This window comes from Triticum dicoccoides, chromosome 3B, assembly GCF_002162155.2.
Source record: "Triticum dicoccoides isolate Atlit2015 ecotype Zavitan chromosome 3B, WEW_v2.0, whole genome shotgun sequence".
Classification (NCBI taxonomy): Eukaryota; Viridiplantae; Streptophyta; class Magnoliopsida; order Poales; family Poaceae; genus Triticum; species Triticum dicoccoides.
This window is the reverse complement of record NC_041385.1, coordinates 608,998,634-609,020,174: the sequence shown is the minus strand read 5'-3', so window position 1 is coordinate 609,020,174 and position 21,541 is coordinate 608,998,634. Positions and strand designations below refer to the sequence as shown.

The 21,541-nt window shown below is 43.3% G+C and overlaps 1 protein-coding gene across 1 annotated transcript; it reads right to left on the bottom strand.

The window, feature by feature from the left end:
• Positions 1-5,251: 5,251 nt before the first annotated feature.
• On the bottom strand, positions 5,252-12,796 carry LOC119279715. Its single transcript, XM_037560866.1, has 9 exons — positions 12,421-12,796; positions 12,014-12,294; positions 10,401-10,721; positions 10,247-10,310; positions 9,959-10,069; positions 8,597-8,625; positions 6,596-8,343; positions 6,317-6,456; positions 5,252-5,665 (listed from the first exon to the last, which is right to left on the bottom strand). Exons 1-7 carry the CDS (start codon positions 12,794-12,796, stop codon positions 8,200-8,202), a joined length of 1,326 nt encoding a protein of 441 aa, XP_037416763.1. The 3' UTR covers positions 5,252-5,665; positions 6,317-6,456; positions 6,596-8,199.
• Positions 12,797-21,541: the final 8,745 nt, after the last annotated feature.

Below are 21,541 nucleotides of genomic sequence, written 5' to 3'. Positions count from 1 at the left end.
TCACAGTTTGGTTCTCTCCCATCAAAGAATTCACCTTGCAAGACAATACACACAATAGCCCAAACGGCAAGGTTATGTTCAAGAATATGCATTTTCATCTTATGTTTCCAACTAGCAAAATTTGTACCATCAAAGTAAGGACCTCTACGGTGGTAATTTCCCTTGCTAGACGCCATACTCCTAGGTTGTGAAACCAAGGCTATGATCACCAAAGCTATGGAAATCAAGGCAAATGGAGACCAAAGCTCTGATACCACTTGTAGGATCGAAAGTATGTCTAGAGGGGGGTGATTAGACTACTTAACCAACTAAAAGCTTAACCTTTTCCCAATTTCAATTCTTGGCAGATTTTAGCAACTTAGCACAAGTCAAGCAATCTCAATACAATTCAAGCAAGCATGCAAAGAGTATATGGGCAGCGGAAAGTAAAGCATGCAACTTGCAAGAAAGTAAATGGGGAGAGTTTGGAGGGAGCAAACACAATGTTGACACGGAGATTTTTGGTGTGGTTTTGATAGGTGGTGCTATCGTCCATCCACGTTGATGGAGACTTCAACCCATGGAGGGTAACGGTTGAGCGAGTCCATGAAGGGATCCACCCACGAAGGGTCCACGAAGAAGCAACCTTGTCTATCTCATCATGTCCATCGCCCACAAAGGACTTGCCTCACTAGGGTAGATCTTCACGAAGTAGGCGATCTCCTTGCCCTTACAAACTTCTTGGTTCAACTCCACAATCTTGACGGAGGCTCCCAAGTGATACCTAACCAATCTAGGAGACACCACTCTCCAAAAGGTAATAGATGGTGTGTTGTTGATGAACTCATTGCTCTTGTGCTTCAAATGATAGTCTCCCCAACATTCAACTCTCTCTCACAGATTTGGATATAGTGGAAAGATGACTTGAGTGGAAAGCAACTTGGGAAAGGCTAGAGATCAAGATTCACATGGTAGGATTGGAATATCTTGGCCTCAACACATGAGGAGGTGGTTCTCTCTCAAAAAATGAGTAGTGGAAGTGTAGGTTTGTTCTGATGGCTCTCTCCACAAATGAAGAGTGGGTGGAGGGGTATATATAGCCTCGGTGGGACCGAATCAGCAAACTCGTTCAAACCGATCCAGGTAAAAATGTGAACGTTAGGATTTTCGGTGGGACCAATATAGTCATCTCGGTGGGACCGATATGCCAGGGTTAGGGCATAACATAATCTCGGTGTGACCGATCACATAAACTCGGTAGGACCGATTTCAGCAATAGGTACACAGAGGGTTGGTCAGGAAAACTCGGTGGGACCGATTCGCTCACTTCGGTGGGACCAAAGTGTTACGAAAAAGAAACAGGGAGTATGCAATGCAGACTCGGTGGGACCGATTTGCTCATTTCAGTGAGACCGAAATGTTACAAAAAGGAAATAGAGAGTTTGCAATCCGATCTCGGTGAGACCGAAGTAACTAGGGTTTGTGGCAGTGGCTATGTCAAATGAAACTCGGTGGCGCCGGATATATCAAATCGGTGGGGCCGAATTTGACTTTAGGTTTAGAACATATGTGGAAATGAGAAAGTGGTTGAGGGTTTTGGAGCATATCACTAAGCATTTTGAGCAAGTAAGCCATTAAGCAACACGTCATCCCCTTTTAATAGTATTGGCTTTCCTATGGACTCAATGTGATCTTGGATCACTAAAATGAAAATGTAGAGTCTTGAGCTTGTTGCCAATATATGTCCTTTGCATTTTGAGGGGTCCACATCTCTAGTCCATGCCATGCCAATCATTGAACTTTTTGAAATGATTATATTGAAATAGCATTAGTTCAATGAACCATATGTTATTAAGAATTACCAAAACCACCTAGGGATTAGTTGCACTTTCAAATCACCCAGATGCGGACTTGGTGCTGGCCTGCTCATCAGCGCGACGGGACGACGAGCATGACTTACCAAGGGATAGAGCGCGTGGGAATAGGGCCCTAGTGCCTAGATCTGACGGTCTCGGTGGCGGTTACCGTTGTATGGGCGATGACAATGGCTGATGTGGCGGTGGGTACCCCCATGTAGCACCTAGAATCGGGGTGGTCTCACATCTTCTTCGATGGTGGTAGACTCTAGGGTCGTGTTGGTGACTCAGAGTCTGGATCTCGAGGTGGTAGCGGTATGGGATGGCTCCTCCATCAACAGATCGGGTTTGATGCAGCTCGGTAGGTGACACATGCATCTCTTTCGGAGTCGTTGGGCAGTGCCTACCGCCGACAGGTGAAGCCTCCAGCGGATGCGCCGCCGATGGATGCTATGCATGATGTCTCATGTGGGGGCGTCAAGTCATGCCTGCTACCGGCACATGTTGCATAGTGGCTCTAGCGGAGGTCTCATGTCTAGCGTGTTGCTGATGGATTGAAGGTGGTGCGGTAGTGGCGGGAGACATGTGGTATGGGATGTCTGTCTTCTGGTGTCTTCTCCAGAGGTATCTGGTTATCGAGGCATCGGTAGCCGGATAAGGGTTGATGGTACATATGGCTTCAACAATGACTTTATGCACTCCAATGGAAACACAAGATCTCTGATCAGGCTATTCGATGCGCGTTGCGTCGTCTCCTTGCTGATAAGGTGTTGGATTGAAGCTTTGCTTTAAGGATGAGAATCCAGAGTTTCCTGGTGTTGGACTCATCATCATCGGCACACGTGCGATGATTCCTTCTTGAAGGCGTAGTCTAGGAGTTGTGTATTTTTGATTTGATTTTATCTTGTATCATAAGGTTAGTGGCTATCTGGTGGAGTTACTGTCACGAGGCATGTGACCTCAGGGTTTCCTTTTGTTTTTTCCGGGTCGATGTTGTTCGACTGCTGGATTTTGCACTCTTAATAATGTATATGGATGTATGCATCAACCGATGCATAGGCCCATGGTGATCCTCCTTTTCGAAAACGAAAAAAAATACCCACGACAGGTCACTTAATGACCTTATATTTTTCATGACCTCCCAAGTTTGGTGTCTCAAATGAGTTTGAGATTCTCCTTGAACACATGTCATCCGCAATTTAGCATGTCCTGGTTCCTCAACCGAGACATCTAGGTGATAAATGAAGTAACCCAAAAACTTCAACCTTTATTGAATTATTTTAGAATAAACCTATACCATCACTTCTACTTGACTATTAATAGCGTAAGCACTATCATATCCCAGAGTTCCTAATAAAGCTTCTACCCTACTACCTTCAATTTGAGTTTCAATAATACACAAAGGGTAGGGGTAAATTTCTTCGCGAGCTCATGGATTTCATGGACCGTCGTGGCATTACCCGCTCCATGACAATTCCAAACTAAAGCACTCATTGGGCTCGGCAGCGCCCCCTCGAGGGGACCCGCCAAGGTATTTTTGGATGAAGAAGTATTGTCCTTGCCATCAACAGAAGATTTGTTTCGCATTACATCCCTCTTGGGTGGAAGACTAACACGAGAAGAGCCAAGGGGCACGATTGATAACTGAACACCGAGCGCAACAATAGAGCTTTGTGCATTTTTCTTTACTGAATCACCAAGAATGACGCCGTCTAGTACAATACTTTCAGTTGGGATGATTCTCTTTCTCCTTGGGTCCATCATGTCCACATCCACAGAAGGTGCTTCAAGTTCATCACCTCCATATTCCTTCCTGTTCGTTCCATTGCTCGTTCCACCAGCACTGGACCAGCCTCCCGAACGGCCACCCAGACAGCCCCCGGCAACCTTGGCCCCCTGCTGGGCCCCTTCCATTGTGCATGAACCAAGTGGCACGAAGGCCTTGAGCAGTTGATGAGCACGGCTAGATTGGGTCGACCGCACATGGTCCCCAATTTTTGATGTTTCCTATACGACGCTTGTTGCGCCCATTACACGCATCGACGCAAATGGGTGCACCCCTCTCCTTCTATCGATGCTGCATGGGTCGACTCATTTACCTTTTTTCTTCCTTTTCTACTAAATTCCGGAAAAACTGCGAGTGGTGGATTCAAACTTGAGACCTCTTCCTTCGACAAGAAACCCTGTAACCACTTGGACTACTCTAACGCTTGTGACTACTTAGTCTGTTCACCCACAAAAAAAAGACTACTTAGTGTGTTTTTACCTCTTATTCTTTCTTCAGTTCGCAAAAACACCGGATTTTTTTTGTTTTCTCTGAACCAGTTTCTGTTTGGTTCTTTTTTATTTTTATTTTATTTTCTTTATATTAATATTTCCTTTTTCTTTTCAAATCATGATTTTCTTTCAAAAAAGCTAAACTTTTAAACAATTTGTGATTTTTTTTCCAAATTGATGATTTTTTTCCAAAATTGATGTTTTTTTTATTTTCTATGATTATGTTTTCAACTTTGATGAATTTTTCAAAATTGATAAATGTTTTTACATAGTTGATGATTTCTTTTCAAATTTAAAGAAAATTTAAATTCTATGATTTTTAAATTTTGATCAACTTTTTTGAATCGGTGATTTTTTTTAAAATGTATGAACATTTTTAGTTCACATTATATATATTTTTTTTGTTTTTTCATGGAAGTCAATAGTTGATAGGTCAACCACGATCAGTCAAACACGAATGACCAGACCAGTCGATCACTTGCGCTTCTTCTTGGGCCGGCCCACCAACGGAGGCACGTGAGCGCCAGGGAGCAGTTCCGGTGCCTGAAGCGCCGAATAGGAGCACCCCAAATTTTTGGGGGCCAGTCTAGCAATTATAGTATGTATACATCTCTACTCCTAATGAACGAGTTGATTTAATAGTCCCACCACTTTCGTCTGGTTTTTTTGTCTCACATGCCACCACCATATCTCCTCACGTTGGTTTTTTTAGCCTCACAATGAAAACTTTTCTAACCTTTTCAAAATTTCCTAAGTAGTATGTATACATCTCTACTCCTAATGAACGAGTTGATTTAATAGTCCCACCACTTTCGTCTGGTTTTTTTGTCTCACATGCCACCACCATATCTCCTCACGTTGGTTTTTTTAGCCTCACAATGAAAACTTTTCTAACCTTTTCAAAATTTCCTAAGTAGACATGTTACAAACGGGCAAGAAACGATAGCACGTTACCAATCAATAAAATTCAGTTTCATAACAATCAATTCTAAATCTTAACTTTTCTAATGCATTGATCTTTGCCTTTTGTCCCCCCTCCCCTCCCATCGATTGACAGACAACCACTGAATTATTTTCCAAAAAAAAACGCTTTACTCCACCTCTCTCACATGGAAAAAGGGGACAAAATCACCAGTACATAAAAACCAGCGTGCTTCCCTTTCATGAATCGATATTTTCAGAAAAAAAATCCTCAATCGCGTGCTTCCTATTCATTCTTTCCAAATAACTTCCCATGCCCAAACAAATCGAACCTTCCATATACAGTACAATAGCAATCATATCGCAATTCTAATCAGACTTTTATCTTTCTTCAAAGCGGGGCGGGTGAGGCATGTTTGTTTACGGTTCGACGTCTCAGCGAGGATCCCTGGAGTTTGCCATCGGAGCGGGCGGGCGAGGTCTGTTTCTTCAAAGTTTGCCAGGCACAGGTGCCACCACGGCTGCGAGCCGAAGGTTGCCATCGGAGGTGGAGCCACAGGTCAGCACCTACTGTCGTTCCGAGTTTAAACCATTGCCCTGTTCATATGAGTACAAATTGGCTGCTACATAACCTGTGCATAACGATACACGATCAGATGCCCATATACAGCGGCAGGGCGGCAATGCTTTCACCATCCTTAATGGACATCAAAATTGAAAAAAGATAGATGCATTAGCCTGGCTTTTACACTTTAGAATTTGCAACCAAACAACCATCGAATTCAGAACATAGTTTACTTTTCTTGGTGAGTGGCGCAGTCAATAGGTCAACACTGTAGCTCGTCCAATAGATGTCTAGGTGATGGGCCTTTGAAGTGTACTTCGCGACAAACAAATGACATGTGCGGTTATGTTAGAGTATATGACCAGATGACGGTTCCAATCTACATGCTACAAATTTGACCCACTTTTCCTTTTCTACTCTTCTTAGCAACACCAAATCTCATCAAAACGTATATGCTTGAGACAGATAGTTTATGTAGAGTAGGATGAATCCTAAAGTCCATAACCACAAGATTTGACTCACAATGATCAAGCCACTACTTGATCTTAGAGCTGTTACAAGCTGTAGAATTTCACATACAGTAATTGAGACAAAGGAAAAATTGCAGGACCCATCAAACAGAATCAATCAACCAGAACAAACTCATAATTTGAAGCTAAAGGCAAAAGAAAAGGGGAAATATCAACTGATAAGGTCAAATATACAAGGTGTGGATTACCTCTCCAGCAGCATCAGCGTTATCTAACGCAAATCCCATGGTCTCCTTTATCTGACTCCTCTCTAATGTCAACGCGAGTAGCATGTCCTCAAATTCATTATACTGTGAATCAGTCAGAGTGTACATTCCACTTCCGCACGCTGGGAGATGAAACACAAATTAATTGGGTAACTGGACCAAAGAAATCTCTGCCATGGTTCAACCAAATAGTGAATAATTATCTCTATCAATAAGCAGAAGCAAACAACTGTAAGTTAATGATCTCATTTCAGTCCTTACAGTGACACACCAATTTGATCATAGAACACTATCTTTGAAAATGCAGAACAACCCATGCCTTGACCTCACCACCGCGCCCCAGCCTCACTTTTGAAAGCCTACAAGCATGCGAGAGATAGGAGTGAGCACAGTATTCTGCAATCAAATGAGAGAGAGTTAGGGAGGAATTAGCATTGTTGTGGTGCTCCCCTGCTCAATCCATCTCGGTGCAGCCACATCTCGTCCAGAGAAAAAGCAGTAGCAACAGCACTATGCTAGGCAATAGATCAGCACTGTAGAGCAGCACTGTAGCTCGTCCAACTGTTCAAAATAAGGACAAAGATGTTATAAGTATACAAAATATTTTCAAAACCAGCTTTCTTGTGTTCTATATCCACTTTGTTGCAGCGTGATTTTCAGTACGTAGTAAAGCTCAGCTACAGCAGCATGATGGCACAATAAATACTTTTTGATCAAAAAATTAGTAGATGATACTTGTTGATCTTTTTTTCAATGCTAATTGTCTGTGACAGTTATGTCCTCAAACAACTTGACCCCGTTTGGTTCTTGTTGGGAAAGGGTGAATCTTGCTAAACAACTCGGACAGCGACAAACGGATGCGAGAAATGGCATCCGACATCCTCTTGGTGATATCACCAATACTGACGAACTCCCCAAAGGGAACCAAGGTATAACTCATTGGCAGTAGTTAAATGACTTCAATATTGTTTTTTACTAATTTGAGCAATCCCTTTTGCAAGCCATGGGTTCTGGCCCAGAACCATCGAGCGGCCTGTTTATGTGTGAAGCAAGAATCCCCTCTCCCTCAACGATTGAACTTTGGACTCGGAGTCCAGGTATACCTCATTGGGAATAATTAAATGGCTCCAATATCGGTTTTTACTAATTTGAACAATACCTTTTTGCAAGCCATGGTATCTGGCCCAGAACCATCGAGCGGCATGTAAGTGTGAAGCACCAATCCCCTCTGCCTCAACGATTGGACTTTCCAAAGGGAGTCTAGGTATAAATCATTGGCAATATTAAAATGGCTTCGATATTGGATTTTACTAATTTGAGCAATCCCTTTCGCAAGCCATGGGATCTGGCCCAGAACCATCGAGTGGCCTGTTTATACCTAGAGAAAACTCATTGGCAATATTAAAAGTCTTCCCAAGTTTTTTTCTTGCACTAAAACTCTTACTAGAGAAAACTGGCGACAAGAAACAAAGTAAAATTACAAGATTTTCAGTTAAACAATTACCATTCCGGTTTTTTTGTGTCATATACCTCCAGTTATTTGGCAGGATATTTCAAAGGGATCCCTATTTCGAACTACATTGAGTGTGCTCTCTTTGTAGCTCTGAATCACTTGAAAGATTTTGGATTAGTAACCTTGTTTTGCACGTTCGTTCTGTCGTACAATGGATAACAAACAAAAATTATGGTTTTAGCTAAGCTCGTATAAGTATATAACAACATGTATAAATGGTTTCTGATGGGATCTTGAAGGATATAAGGGAATGGATGAAGCTATATCAGGTCTCTGAATCCGCAAAAATGGAGGGCTTGATTGGTTACCTCAAGGATTTACTGAGATCATGATTGCAGATATATCATGTAGTCTAAAGATGGTGGACGTTCAAAGTACATAGGTTGCTGGGCAAAGGATGGCTCCATGATGAAGTCTGCTCCTTTTGCGACAAAACCATTGAAAGTGCTGCCTGCCTCACCCTTTGCTGCCCTTTTGCACGCTCGAATCCACCAACCTAGAGATGGTGAGAATAGGAGGTCAGGAATCTATGATCAAGAAATTATGGAAGAAATTTATAGCCATGGCCAATCTCCAAAGATACCAAGCACCTAGCCACCAATGCTATGTATGTTGCCTGACACTTATGGAAGGAAAGAACCGTAGGATATTTGAGGGACAACATACTAATGCCATGGTGGTAGTATTAAACTTTGATGTTTAGAACTATGACGCAATGAAAACCAATCACCGCATGACTGATGACTCACATCTTGCATCTTGACATCCATGCTTGTGGCTGTGAAAGGCATCAAAGGCAGAAAAATTTCATTGAGATCAAAGAAATGTACGGTGGCACATAGCATTTAAGCATGTTTTTTTTCCAGCCAATAGCCATGTGAGACAGAAACATGGTCGCCACTACAAGGTAGTAAGCTTCAGAACATTTTGGTTACATAAACACACTGTAACATCATTGTAAGACTCATTTCTAAGGGAAGTTCAGTGCATCATATGAACTTCCTTTCGTGCTTGACAGAACTACATCTGGACTGTAGGTTTTTTTATGAATATAGTAGGAGATCTTCTTTTTCATTTAGTAGAAAGAGAAGCTGCACAAAGACAACAACACTGTCAGGAGAGGGAGGGAAACAAAAAAAGAATGACCGAGTCAATAAGCAAGCCGTTTGCTGCACAACAGGTAGAAAACTCGGATACGCCTGTGAATTTGAGCTATATGATGATGAATATTTACATGTCGTTCTTTTATATACCAATTATATCTTAGAATCTTGAGTAACTGAAAGTTCTACATAAATATAAGCGTCTCTTTTCATGTTCCTTTTAGCTTATATATAATCTCTAAGGCGACTAATGAGGTGTCGTAGTTGTGTCATTTAAGATACTTAATAGCATTAGTTTTGTTTCAGCATGATCCATGTAAAGGTTTCTTTCTTTCTTTTAGTTTCAGTTGGTCTTTCTGATCAGATCACCTGAACAAATTTGAAAGTGATTCCATTGGCAAAGTGCAGCTTGCACTATTGTTACATGTTGACCATGTTGCTTTCTGCAATTCATAAGCTGTCCAGTTTTCTTGAATGCTAAGGATGATCAAGGCCCATACAATATCAGTAAGTATGTCGCATCTACCATCATGTATTGTAAAGATTGCCAAATTCTGAACATAAGCTATTTCATCTTATTTTCATCTGACAATCACCTTTCCTTTGTTGCTGAAACCTGGCAGATTATTTCTCTGACTTACCCAAAAAAACCTAACCCATTATTGCTTTACATTCTGACATGTAACTTTTTTTCAATATTCATCGTCACTCATCATCAGAAATCACCAACCAACACTTCATATCGGACAGCTACCATCTATGTGCAGATAAAAAAAAAGTAGTTCTTGAAAATAATTGTTTACCCAACTCCAATTCAGGTGTCAGGCCCATATGGCAAGCAGATAAGAAGAAAATCACAATTAGCATCGACAGAAATACATTTCACTTCAAAAATCAACCAAAGAGGACTACATTGACTAACTGATTTAGTACAGAGCAGTAGGGAGTAACACATTTCCAGAACTCAAAAGAAAATCCCGATGAGCAGAAAAGGATTTTGATTGGTACCTTTGCAGCTTCGCACATGGTTGTGGCTTGCCAGGATGAACGGATCAACATTTAGCTTTTCTACAGCTTCGCATATGGTTCCCTTGGAATAGCCCACTTTGATGACGGTCTCTGCATCAACATACACACACAATAAATAAATTTACCAGCGAGACATAGTCGGTGAACTAATTCGGCAAACCAAGATCCAGTTCTGCCCCAAAAATTACAGTAATTCTCAGACCCATCGTTACGCCCATTGACCGGATAGAGGAAGAAATTGGGCAGGCGGGCGAGCTTATCACATACTCCGTGTTCGGCGCAGATGGCCTTGGCCTTGTCGACGCGCACGGCCGTGCTGCCGCTGGGCCAACTGCTCGATCAATAGAAACCATAAATACGAGGACCACAAGATCAGCCGAGTTTTCACATCTAGCTCGGGAACCGGTTGTGACCGCCGTACTCGGAGAAGGTGGTGGCGCCGCGCTGAGCAGCAGGTTGCATCGCCGTGGTGGTCGCCCTCGGGTACGACGGCCTCGCCATGGAGATCGACAGGGAGCCCTGCTGCACCTCCCTGTCGGATCCGGCTGATTCGTGCCAGATGTGTCGTGGACGCCGTGGCATGGAGGGGAGGCGAGGCGGCGGTGAGAGGAGGGTGCTGGCTGAATACCGTCACGTGGAGGGAAGGCTGCAGGGAGAAGCCGTGGTGGAGAGAGATGGTGTCGGTGACGCCGGGGGTGTGAGCGTGGACTGTTCTGTTCGGTGAGGGTAGGTACAACGGTGCCTCATGATAAAAAGTAATTTGAGGCACTTACATTTATTTTTTCTTCTCAATGCAAGCTATCATTAGTAGGCCTCATTAAGAAATAGAAATAAAGACTTTAGTATACATACATCTCTATTTTTCACTCCAACCTTTTCAGCTTTTATCATCGGATCACATTTTTTCTTTTCAAGCACCTGCCTTCTGGAGAGGATCCCGCTTCCCTATCTAAATCTAGTTTACGTTATATCCGATCCTACATGGCATGTGAGGCATCACCTTGAGGCTATGCATTGTAACTGTTTCTCTTTTCTTGAAAGAAGAAAAGGAGATCACGTGGCTGTTAGCTTTTCATTTTAAGGGGAAAAAGTTGTTGTTTGATGTGAGAGAAATGTCACATTTCTTTTCTCGTGTAGGGAAAATATTATGTAGCTTAATTGGTCATTTTTAGAGAATAATCACCAACAGATGATTCATAGGTGAGCAGCCTACTGTTTAGATCATTGCTTTATATATACATCATTGAATCACATTTTTTATCAAAATACATTGCTATTGAAATGTATTTTAATAATTTCGAGTTGTTTCAGGCTATATATACATGCGAAATTTGACATTTTATACATGCAATCAGAAATTTTTAATGGCCGTAGCAATGCACGGATATTCTATTAGTACGTAAAAAGGAAGGATCAGTACACAGCGCACTCGCAGGCAGCCCATTCTAGCACTTCTTTTTTTAAACATCCCATTCTAGCACTTGCGGTTCACAATTATCCAAATGCACGTACGCACACTGCTGAAAAGAACGTACGCACCCCCTGCAGCCCGTCGGTTCTTAGAGCTAGAGAGGGCAGCGGTGCGACGGAGACAAAGGCCTCGAGCAGGGCCACGACGGCAGAGGGAAGACACCAGTTCAGCCGTGCGTAGGCGGCCGCCGACCGGCCACATCCCATGGCATACCAACCCGCATACATTTTAAGTCGGGTTTTAATTAATCAAACGATTTTTTTTTGAATTTTCATCGAGGAAGAAGAAATCCTCCCCATCTAAATTGTATTCATTTATTGCCTATAGGCTTTGCAGCCTAATACAAGATAGGGTTCAAATGAACCAGAAGTACAAGGAGGCACAAGGAAGAAATAAAGCAAAAACAACACACATACAACACATGGTGAGGGGGACACAACACGACAAGGGGGTACCACAGGCGCTCGAACTGCAGCGGCGAGCCGAGACTAAACCATGACATTGCACCATTGACGCAATCGAAAGCATCGGGCAACCAAGACTGCACAACACCGCGACACCACCTGTGTCATGGGGTACATTCGAACGGCCACGCCGGGGCCGAGACGGCGCCACGGCACCTGTGTGCCACCGGTGTAGTCCGAGGGCACCACCAAGCATAGAACTCCACATAGCATGCCCAAAACATCACAACAGGGGCACCACAGGCGCTCGAACTGCAGCGGCGAGCCAAGAATAAACCATGACACTGCACCGTCGATGCAATCAAAAAGCACCGGGCAACCAAGACTGCACAACACCGCGACACCACCTGTGCCATGGGGTACATTCGAAGCCACGGCACCTGTGTGCCACCGATGTAGTCGAAGGGCATCACCAAGCATAGAGCTCCACAGAGCACACCGAAAACATCACAAGACCGGGGGAATGACGACAACACCATCAAGATGGAAACGACGGGAAGCGTCACCTCTGTCTCGGCCAGCAGCAGGCCGACCAAGGATTTCTCCCCACCCCCAGTCACATCCGTCACGCGACGAGTCACAGAGCAGCCGCCAATAGCGCAGGGAAGCGCTGAAAATGGACGGCCCCAGATCCAGATGAATCCAACCGGCGGAGCGACGCCGGCAGGCACCCTTGACGTCGAGGGCACCAGTGAGGACCACCGATGCGGAGCCCCCAGCGGGCAAAGCCACGAACAGCGGCAGCCCACCAGGGGAATTGGGAGGTGACGAGTACGCGTAAAAGCACGACGACGATGACAGGGGGCGAGAGGTGTGGCAGTTTGGAAATGCGGGAAGGCGGGATGCGGGGCGTCCGCCAGCCAGCCAGCCAAATTTTTTCATGTAAACACGACGAATTTTATCAAAGTTTGGATTGAAAATAACACAAATCATTCATACATAGCATGCAAAAAAGTCTAGTATAATAATAGTTTAAATTCAACGAGATTAACTGGATGTTCAACATGTTTTTCATGAATGAATCATGTCGTAACACATACTGTCCCTTCAGCCTCATCCAACAATGTATGTACCTAAATGATCGTTTCTTTATCCTGTGGTACATCACCGCAGCGTGTATGTGCTACACAATGTGTAGAGCAACATTAAATGAAATGAATGAATCAATCAACAAATTGAGCAAGAAGAAGCAAAACTTATGTTCTCTTCGGCCGCCACGCGCAATGGCCACCTTGTCTCCAGCATATCAACCGCGCCACAAAATTTGGTGACGATGGTCCGCATAGGCTACCATCGATACAATAACAACCTCACATTACGACCATGGATGATGTCCATGTCGTAGGGCGCAATGTGCTTTCACGCGCGAAACGAAACATGCATGCGCTGCCAATAGGGAAAAGGCTTCCCTCTGCTCCTGCCTATGAAACCCGCGGATACGGGCAACCACGCATTGTACAACAACTCACCCCCTATGGTCTAGTACCATGCCATCCTTCATACTCTAAAAAACGACATGGCGTTCGAAAATAAGCTCAATGGCATTTGGCCGAACACCTACCGGATGTGGTGACCGCCGTGGATGACGTCAACAGGGGGGGGGGGAGTGTACCTACCTACGGACAGGTCCTAGCCGGATGACACCGTCGTAAAAGGCGAGCGGGTGTGTCGGTGCTGGTTGTGGAGACCCGACAATGCATGTGTGCCCGCCGGAGAGGTACATCAGTATCGTAAGAGGAATAAGGTTTGAATGCAAAGCAAGGGGGGAGAAGGGGCGGACTGAAAGAAAATGGGACCAGAGGGGGATTTAGTGGGCTGGGGGTGTCGGAGTCCTACATGGTTGCTGTTCGGACTCCGACAAAGCCCCCCAACTTTGTCTCGGTTTTGCGGGAAAAAATGCGCCTGAACCGCTCGGCGGACTGATACCGGTCCATGTTGGATGGCACAACACGTCCGGACCGCGCGGTTCGAACATATGCGGAAGGTTTTAGGGTCAGTGTTGGAGATGCCCTAAGTCCTTGTAGACAAAGCCCTATTTTATTTTACTAGTATGGGCAGTAAGCTAATTTTTGTTATTTTGTTTTTCAAATCTTACATCTAGGTGAAGCATATTTTTGGATAAAAAGGGATCACCATCCCAGGTTCCATTGTATGAACGAAACAACAAACAAGGTCAAGGTCTCGGGGCCGTATCCAAGCTATGTATCACAAAAGCAAAACGAATTACAAACCTGGGAACTAACCCCAACTCATACCCTAGGTTCTATTCAAAAGCTAAGAACCCAAACAATAGTTCACTAAGAATAACACATGCATGTGCAAAATAACGAAGCAGGTAGAAACTAAACACAGAATAGGGCGCTGGTGTAGAGTGCCCTCCTAGTCTTCAACGATGGTGCAGAACAGAAGGATGCTGCGGAGACCAGATTGACTCCAGGACAGATGCATCACGGGGAGGCAAAATTTCGTGTTTTGACCCTTTTTACAAAGAAATTCGAGATCTGACCCCTGTCTAAAACTATTTCGGAATTTGACCCTTTTGACTACCGCCAGGAGGGCCGGCGGTAGGTTTGCACGTCCTACCGCCATCATCAGTGGCGGTAGGCCCTCTAACGGCGACTGACAGCCGTCGGCGCGTACTGACGGGGGAAAGGGCCTACCGCCACAGTCTGAGGCGGTAGGGTTCGGTGGCCTACCGCCCGAGGTGGTGGCAGTAGGTACCGAAGAGGCAAGTGATGCTGCGGGCGGGCCCTACCCCACCCACCAGCCCGTTCTTCCTCCTCCCCTCGACTCGAACAGAGTCGAGCGCCGCCTCTCTCCTCATCCCGACCCCCTCCCTCGATCTCCCTCTTCCCTCCACCATTTTCGCAGATCTTTGGGGCAAATCGAAGAGGCCGGTAAGCTCCTCCATTCCCTCCAATCAGTTTTCGCAATGGTTTTTTATTTTTGAAGTTATTTTTGGCACTAGGTGCAACCTAGGTTTTGGTGTTGATCTTTTTATGATGTTTTAGTTGTTTAGGAGTATATGATTTAGTAGTAGGCCTATGTGAGGATGTGTGGGTGAAACAATTGCAACATATGTGAGGATATGTTGGTGAATGCGTATATGTTGGTCCATTTTATTTTGTGATGTATATATGAATTTTATAAGAAATCTTTCTGTATGTTGAATGCAAGATTGTGAGGATAAAGGCATAACAAAATTCGTAGATGGTTAATGTATTGCAAATTTGTGAAGATGTATGTTTTGCAAAATTGCTAGGTGGTTAATGCATAGTGTGAAAATGTGTGTATTTCTATTTCATATAGTTGCAAATGTATGAACCCTAGGTTTAGTCTTTCTTATAGCCATACGAGGAACCCTCTCTAGTTGATATGATGAACCCTAGAACCTAGATGAACCCTAGGTTTAGTCTTTCTTATAGCCATATGTGATGATTTATTGTGTGAATATTGTAGATATTTGTTTTGCTTGCATTAGAACAAATATTGATGTTTAATTAACTTTATCCAATCAATGCTTATATAAGGAACATGGCGCCACCACCACCACTTGATGAGGATGATGACTATGAAGACCCACTTGAGGAAGCCATCTGTGTTCAAAGAGTGAGGCTGAGCGAATGGGAGGTGTGCAACCTATGGGACAACTTTCTGCCACGTGTTGAGTTGATCGGGGCGCCATTCGTGACCCGTCTGACAAGTACCATGATCGATCGACATGTCATGGTATGTTATTAGTGTAGAATCCACGGAATTGTTAATAGTTTAAATAATCCATACTTATCAATTGATATGTTTTTCTTATTCAGAAATTGCCAAAGAGCCTATCTGAGAGTTGTGGCATCGAGGCTGATGAAGAAGGCTATGCTGGAATACGCGTTACCGCAAGGGGCCCCGTCACTACTTGTGCGTACGGCGTGGAAACGGACGGTCGCACACATTTAAGCACAGATGGGTGGAAGAGCTTCCTCGTTGACAAGAATCTTCATGTTGGACAGGCCATCCTTATTACTATCAGGAAGACCAACCGTCAAGGCTTGAAGATGATGATCGTCAACGATATCATCTAAACTATATATGCATGTGGCTGCTGATGATCGTCATGTTTGATTGCTACCTATTTTGGCTTCGTGAAACTATTTGGATGTGATCAAACTATGTTATGTTTATGTCTATGAAATTGTGATCAAACTATGTTATGTTTATGTCTATGAAATTATGATCAAACTATGTTATTTGGTACTTGTTTCTTAATCTGTATTGGCAAAACTAATTATGCTTATGTCTATGAAATTGTGCCTATTGGTTCTTATGTTCAGGGCCCTTGCATATTTCTATGAAATTGTGATCACACTATTTGGATGTGATCAAACTTCTTATGTCTACAAAATTTTACACGAAACACAGGACCCTACCGCCAGGCTCACACTATTTGGATGTGATCAAACTTCTTATGTCTACAAAATTTTACACGAAACACAGGACCCTACCGCCAGGCTCCCTGGCGGTAGGGTCAGACAGCCTACCGCCGTGAGCCCTGGCGGTAGGGTCAACCTACCGCCAGGACGCTTGCATATCTCGTTACAGAAGGCATGCACGGCAAAACCCTGCCACACCTTACCGCCAGATCCCCTAGCGGTAGGGTTAGACAGCTTACCACCTGGTTGTCTGGCGGTAAGGTACTTATCCACGTCAGCGCGCGGTGACGGCCCCCGTCTTCCTTCGTCACACCCTATCGCCAGTGTATCTGGCGGTAGCCTGTCTAACCCTACCGCCAACGGCTCTGGCGGTAGCAAAAGGGTCAAATCCCGAATTTTTTTCGAACGGGGGTCAGATCTTGATTTTGTTTGCAAAAAGGGTCAAAACACGAAATTCAGCCTCACCGGGAACTAGAGCCATCCCAGCCTGCTTGCTCGGTGTGGAAGCCGGGGATCTAGGGAACATGCATTCAGAGATATTCAACTTGTCCCATCTTAGCCATTCGTGACGGCCAGGGTTTCCTCGGCTATAGTGCCAGGAAGGCTATGAAGGCCTCCAATCTCATCTTCCCCTGCCCTGTAGATAACCTCGACCAATTTTTTTATGTCTATAGGATTCTCCCCATCTCCTACTTAATAGAGATCCATGTGGCGTTATTAACGATAACGAAATTCCTAAGTTTCTATAAACATCACTCAGAAGAAGCACATGGAACATTAAGGGCAGAGTTATGCTTATTGGAAAGCCAAAGCCTAGCAACAGAAAAGTAATCAGATCCTACGTCAGTGTTAAAATGCTCATTGATCATGATCTATATTTGTTTAGCAACTACACAATCAAATAGCAGATGATGGACAGATTCATTTTTAGAGCAGAAAACACAATCCAAAGGATTTATAATATACCTTCTCCTTAGGTTTTTTCTAGTCATAATTTAGTTATGAGAAATCAACCAAAGGAAACCATGAATTTTAGGTGGAACATTAAGCTTCCATACAACATGAATATAAGTTGGCTGAACCCCCCTAAAGTTAATAACATGATAGAGAGCTCTGCTAGAGTTAGTGGCGGAGCCAGCTCGGTCAGAGAGCCAGGGCAAAGTACACTACACTCTCATCTATTGGTTGGTTTCCCCTACAAAACGATGGCTAGCTCTCCATTTACTACTATTGTTTAAACTAGAATCAATGGCAGAGCCCGGGCAGCTGCCCGGGGTACAGGGCCGGTCCTGAGATTTTGGGGGCCCGGGGCAAGACAAAGATTTAGGGGGGCCCTATATAACCAATAATTATTTAATGCAACCAATTTTGATATTTAGGTTCAATACTTTTTATATATCATCCTAAAAGTTTCTTCCAAAATCTCGCTGGCCATGGGGGACCTAGTTGTAAGGCCATGACTCGCATGGCAAGAGATCACTCATTCTTCTATAGGTGACAAACATATGCACAAACAAAAACTCCAAACGTTAAACATTCTTCTATCTTGAGAAACATCTGAATAACTCGGCTCCGAAACGACTGAGCTAAGAAAAAGTACATAAATAGATACATAAGATCAAGTCTCTTAAAATAATTCTTGATACAAAGTCACTTACGATAGGTCGGTGTAAGTTTTATCCAACAATTTTTATCGATGCGTAATATTGTAAAATCATTTAGCAGTGGAAGATATGCATCATATATGTGAAGGTAAATTAGTTAATCAGCCATCAGCAAAAAAATATTTTACTTAATCAGCAACATAAATACACAGGGAATAGTATGAATCATATACCTCAGACCAATTGCATTGGCGTCAATGAGTAGGCGCTCAGCAACGATGTGGACGTTAGGCGAGAGGCACTCGACGATAATACTCCCAGCGCCGGGAAAGTGGATAATGGACGCACTCGGCGCTGTCAATTGCCATGGCCTGGCGATGTGCGTGTGAGTCATGCATGGCCGCGTCCAGCTACTCAAGCCGCCGGCGTCCCGCGACTTGTGATCTGGAGGTTAGGTCGGGGGGAACAGAGAATAGGGTAGTGGATGACTGGATTGGGATGCAATCTCACGTCTTAAGAGTTACGCCATAATTGCGTGCGTACATCAATGTGGGGATAATCAACTTGAGCTAATTTCGTTTCGGAAGAAGAAAGTGGTAAATTACGGATTGCCTACTTGCATTTTTCTTTCACGTACTTGCCTAGGCTGCTATCTCTCTCGTTTATTAGCGCTAATTTCTTTTCGGGAGATGATACGGGTCTCCAGTGTACCGCATGTCTGGGAGGGGCCCCCTGAATTTCGGGGGCCCGGGGCGGCCGCCCCCTGCCCCCCTCAGGGCCAGCCCTGCCAGGGTAGCTGGGAGGTGGCCCCGCCACTGGCTAGAGTACCGCCCTTTACATTCTAACGGTCAAATCAAAGCATCTAATTCATGTGTGAGAGTGATGGCTTGTGTGATTTCAATCAACTGGTACCAAAGTTCCATCATCTCAATGGTAATTTTTTTCCTAAAGGTGAGTTCGACTTGATTATATTACCATCCTAGACCTCACAAATAGGCTTAGACATCTAGTTAAAAATGTGATACAGTGGCCAAAACTGGACAGCAAGAGGGGAAGAACCAAACCAAATGTCTTCCCAAAATCTAATTCTATTATCATCATCACCTACTTTCCATCTATATCCAAATTTAACAGCCCGAGCTACACTCATCACTCCTTTCCAGAATATGTAGGAGTTGTTTATAGAGCTGTTGAAGATGTTTGGCTTCTCAGTATTGTACTTAAAGTTCACAATATCTTTCCAAAGTTTCCTCCCTCCATCATAATATCTCTTAATCCAGGAACCAAGGATATAATTATTTAACTCTCAAAGATTAGGAATACCTAAACCCCCAAAATCTTTTTTCATACAAACAAGCCCCAAGTTAGCGAGGTGTATTTTTCTATAACCTTCAAAGCCATTCCACAAGGAATTGGCCGTTTGAGTGTTAATCAGCTCTATGGTCCATTTTGGGAATTTGAAGAAGGACAATAGGTAAACCGGGATACTAGCAAGGAAGGCTTGAATAAGGATCAACCTGCCTTTATAAGAGAGCAGCTTGCCCAACCATCCAGCTATATATCCTTTTGATAATCTTATTAATTAGGGGTTGGATGTCTTCAGCTATCCTTTTGATAATCTTATCAATTAGGGGTTTGATGTCTTCCCTCCTCAACTTATCATAGTGGAGGGGATTGCCTAGGTATTTAATTGGGGAATTACCCAATTTACAATCAAGGACCTCAGCAAATAGCCGTGTCTCTACTTCAGACATATTTATGGGGATCAATTCACTCTTATTATAATTGATATTCATCCTGGATTTCTGTTCAAAGTAGGAAAGTACAATTTTAAGATGAGTAGCCTTATGTAGTCCTTCTCTAGAAAGAGGATTGTGTCATCTGCATATTAGAGGCAGATGATACCTCCAAGATAGCCTGCAAGACACAAATCATTAATTAACCCTCCAGCTGATGCCTTAACTAGCATTTTGGAGAGAACATCCACTACCAGGTTAAAAAGGAGAGGGGAATGGAGGTCCCCATGTCTCAATCTTGTACTAGTTGTGAAGGAATCACTGTCACAACCATAAATCTTAACCCCCACAGAACCCCCTCAGGTGACAAACTAAATCAAAGATGTCCATTTGCGTCCCAAAGCCCCTATATTTGAGCAGTTCTATCAAAAAAATCTATGTTAAAAAAAATCAAATGCTTTCTCATAGTCCAACTTAAGGACTAGACCCTGCTCTTTGCTAGAATGGACATAGTGTAAGATTTCATGTGCTGTGACAACACTTTGTAAAAATGTATCAGCCGTTCAAAATACCAGATTGGTTGAAAGCAATCAGTCTTTTGCATAAGCAGACTAAGTCTATTAGTTAAAACCTTAGCAAAAATTTCAAACTACTATTAAGAAAGCTTATAGGCGTGAACTTTTTCATGGTAGCAGCTTCTGCCTCCTTTGGAATCAAGGAAAGCAAATCAAAAATTAGTATATAGACATCTTGCTCGATTAGATCCCAGAAATGCTGGTAAAAGAAGAAAGTGATCCCATCAGGTCCAAGGGCCCCACCAGCATAGGAGCCAAATACTGTTTTTTTAATTTCCTCCTCGGAAAAAGGGGAATGCAGTATATCATTCTCAGTAGAGGAAATTGTTTCCTCAGCAGAAAAGAACTCTTTGTTGAGAAGCATTTTCTTTTCTCTTGTTAAAAAGGATTTTATAAAAATCACTAGCTACTTTAAGGATGTCAACGGTCTTAGTGAAAGGCCCACCTAGAGAGTGAATAAAAGTTTTCCTTCTTCTCTGGTTGACCACTGCATGAAAATATGCAGTATTCTTGTCACCTTCTTTGATGTCCTTATCTCTGGATTTCTGTGTAGCGTTGACCTCCTTGTCGAGACAATGAGCTTGTAATTCTAATTGAATCTCTTTTAATCTACTTTTCTCTTGGTCAGAGAGTTCAGAGGTTTCAGCCTTGACATCTAATCTATCAAATTCCTCCACCAACTCTTTCTTGAACTTCCTAAGTTCAGCTTCTATATCGCAACTCCACCCTTTGCTGATTTTCCTGGGACTCCTAATTTTGTCTTGCCAGATATCAATGGATGACTTCCCATGAGCAGGAGCCTTCCAAATTTTCTCGACTAATTCCTTAAAATCATTCCTAAGGAGAGGAGTCACAATTTCTCAAACTTGATGCTACCAGATTTAGCTTGTCTCCCTAAGCCAGATTCCTAAATAATGGGAATATGAAAACCACCCAATCTATGGAGGGCAGTACAAGACGCTAGGGGAAAAGAACTTTTCTAGCTCTTTGTCACATAAAAGCCTATCAATGGTAGACATAATAATGTTCGCCTGGTTGTTAGACCAAGTAAATTTCCTAGAAGAGGTGAAGGCTTTTTCTATTTTCTTTACTATACAGGGCTATTATTATGAGAATTTGAATTGATTCAGATTAATTATGAAGATGTGACCGAAGATTCCATTTCAAGAAATACTCGAAGGGTGCTTTTTTGGTACAAATGAGGCCAGTTTTATAAATTTATTGCTCTAGTACCATCTTTTCTATTTTACCATTAGTATTTGATATATTTCCTAAATATTGTAGTACCAAA

What these genes read in the sequence shown, in the direction of transcription:
- LOC119279715 (XM_037560866.1), bottom strand. Translation starts at nt 12,796, where the DNA reads ATGAAAAAATTTGGCTGGCTGGCTGGCGGACGCCCCGCATCCCGCCTT. An exon ending in TGCTGCTGGCCGAGACAGAG is followed by an intron (nt 12,295 to 12,420) that starts GTGACGCTTCCC and finishes GGTGGCACACAG; the next exon opens with GTGCCGTGGCTTCGAATGTA. An exon ending in CCATGTGCGAAGCTGCAAAG is followed by an intron (nt 8,626 to 9,958) that starts GTACCAATCAAA and finishes TGCCTTTCACAG; the next exon opens with CCACAAGCATGGATGTCAAG.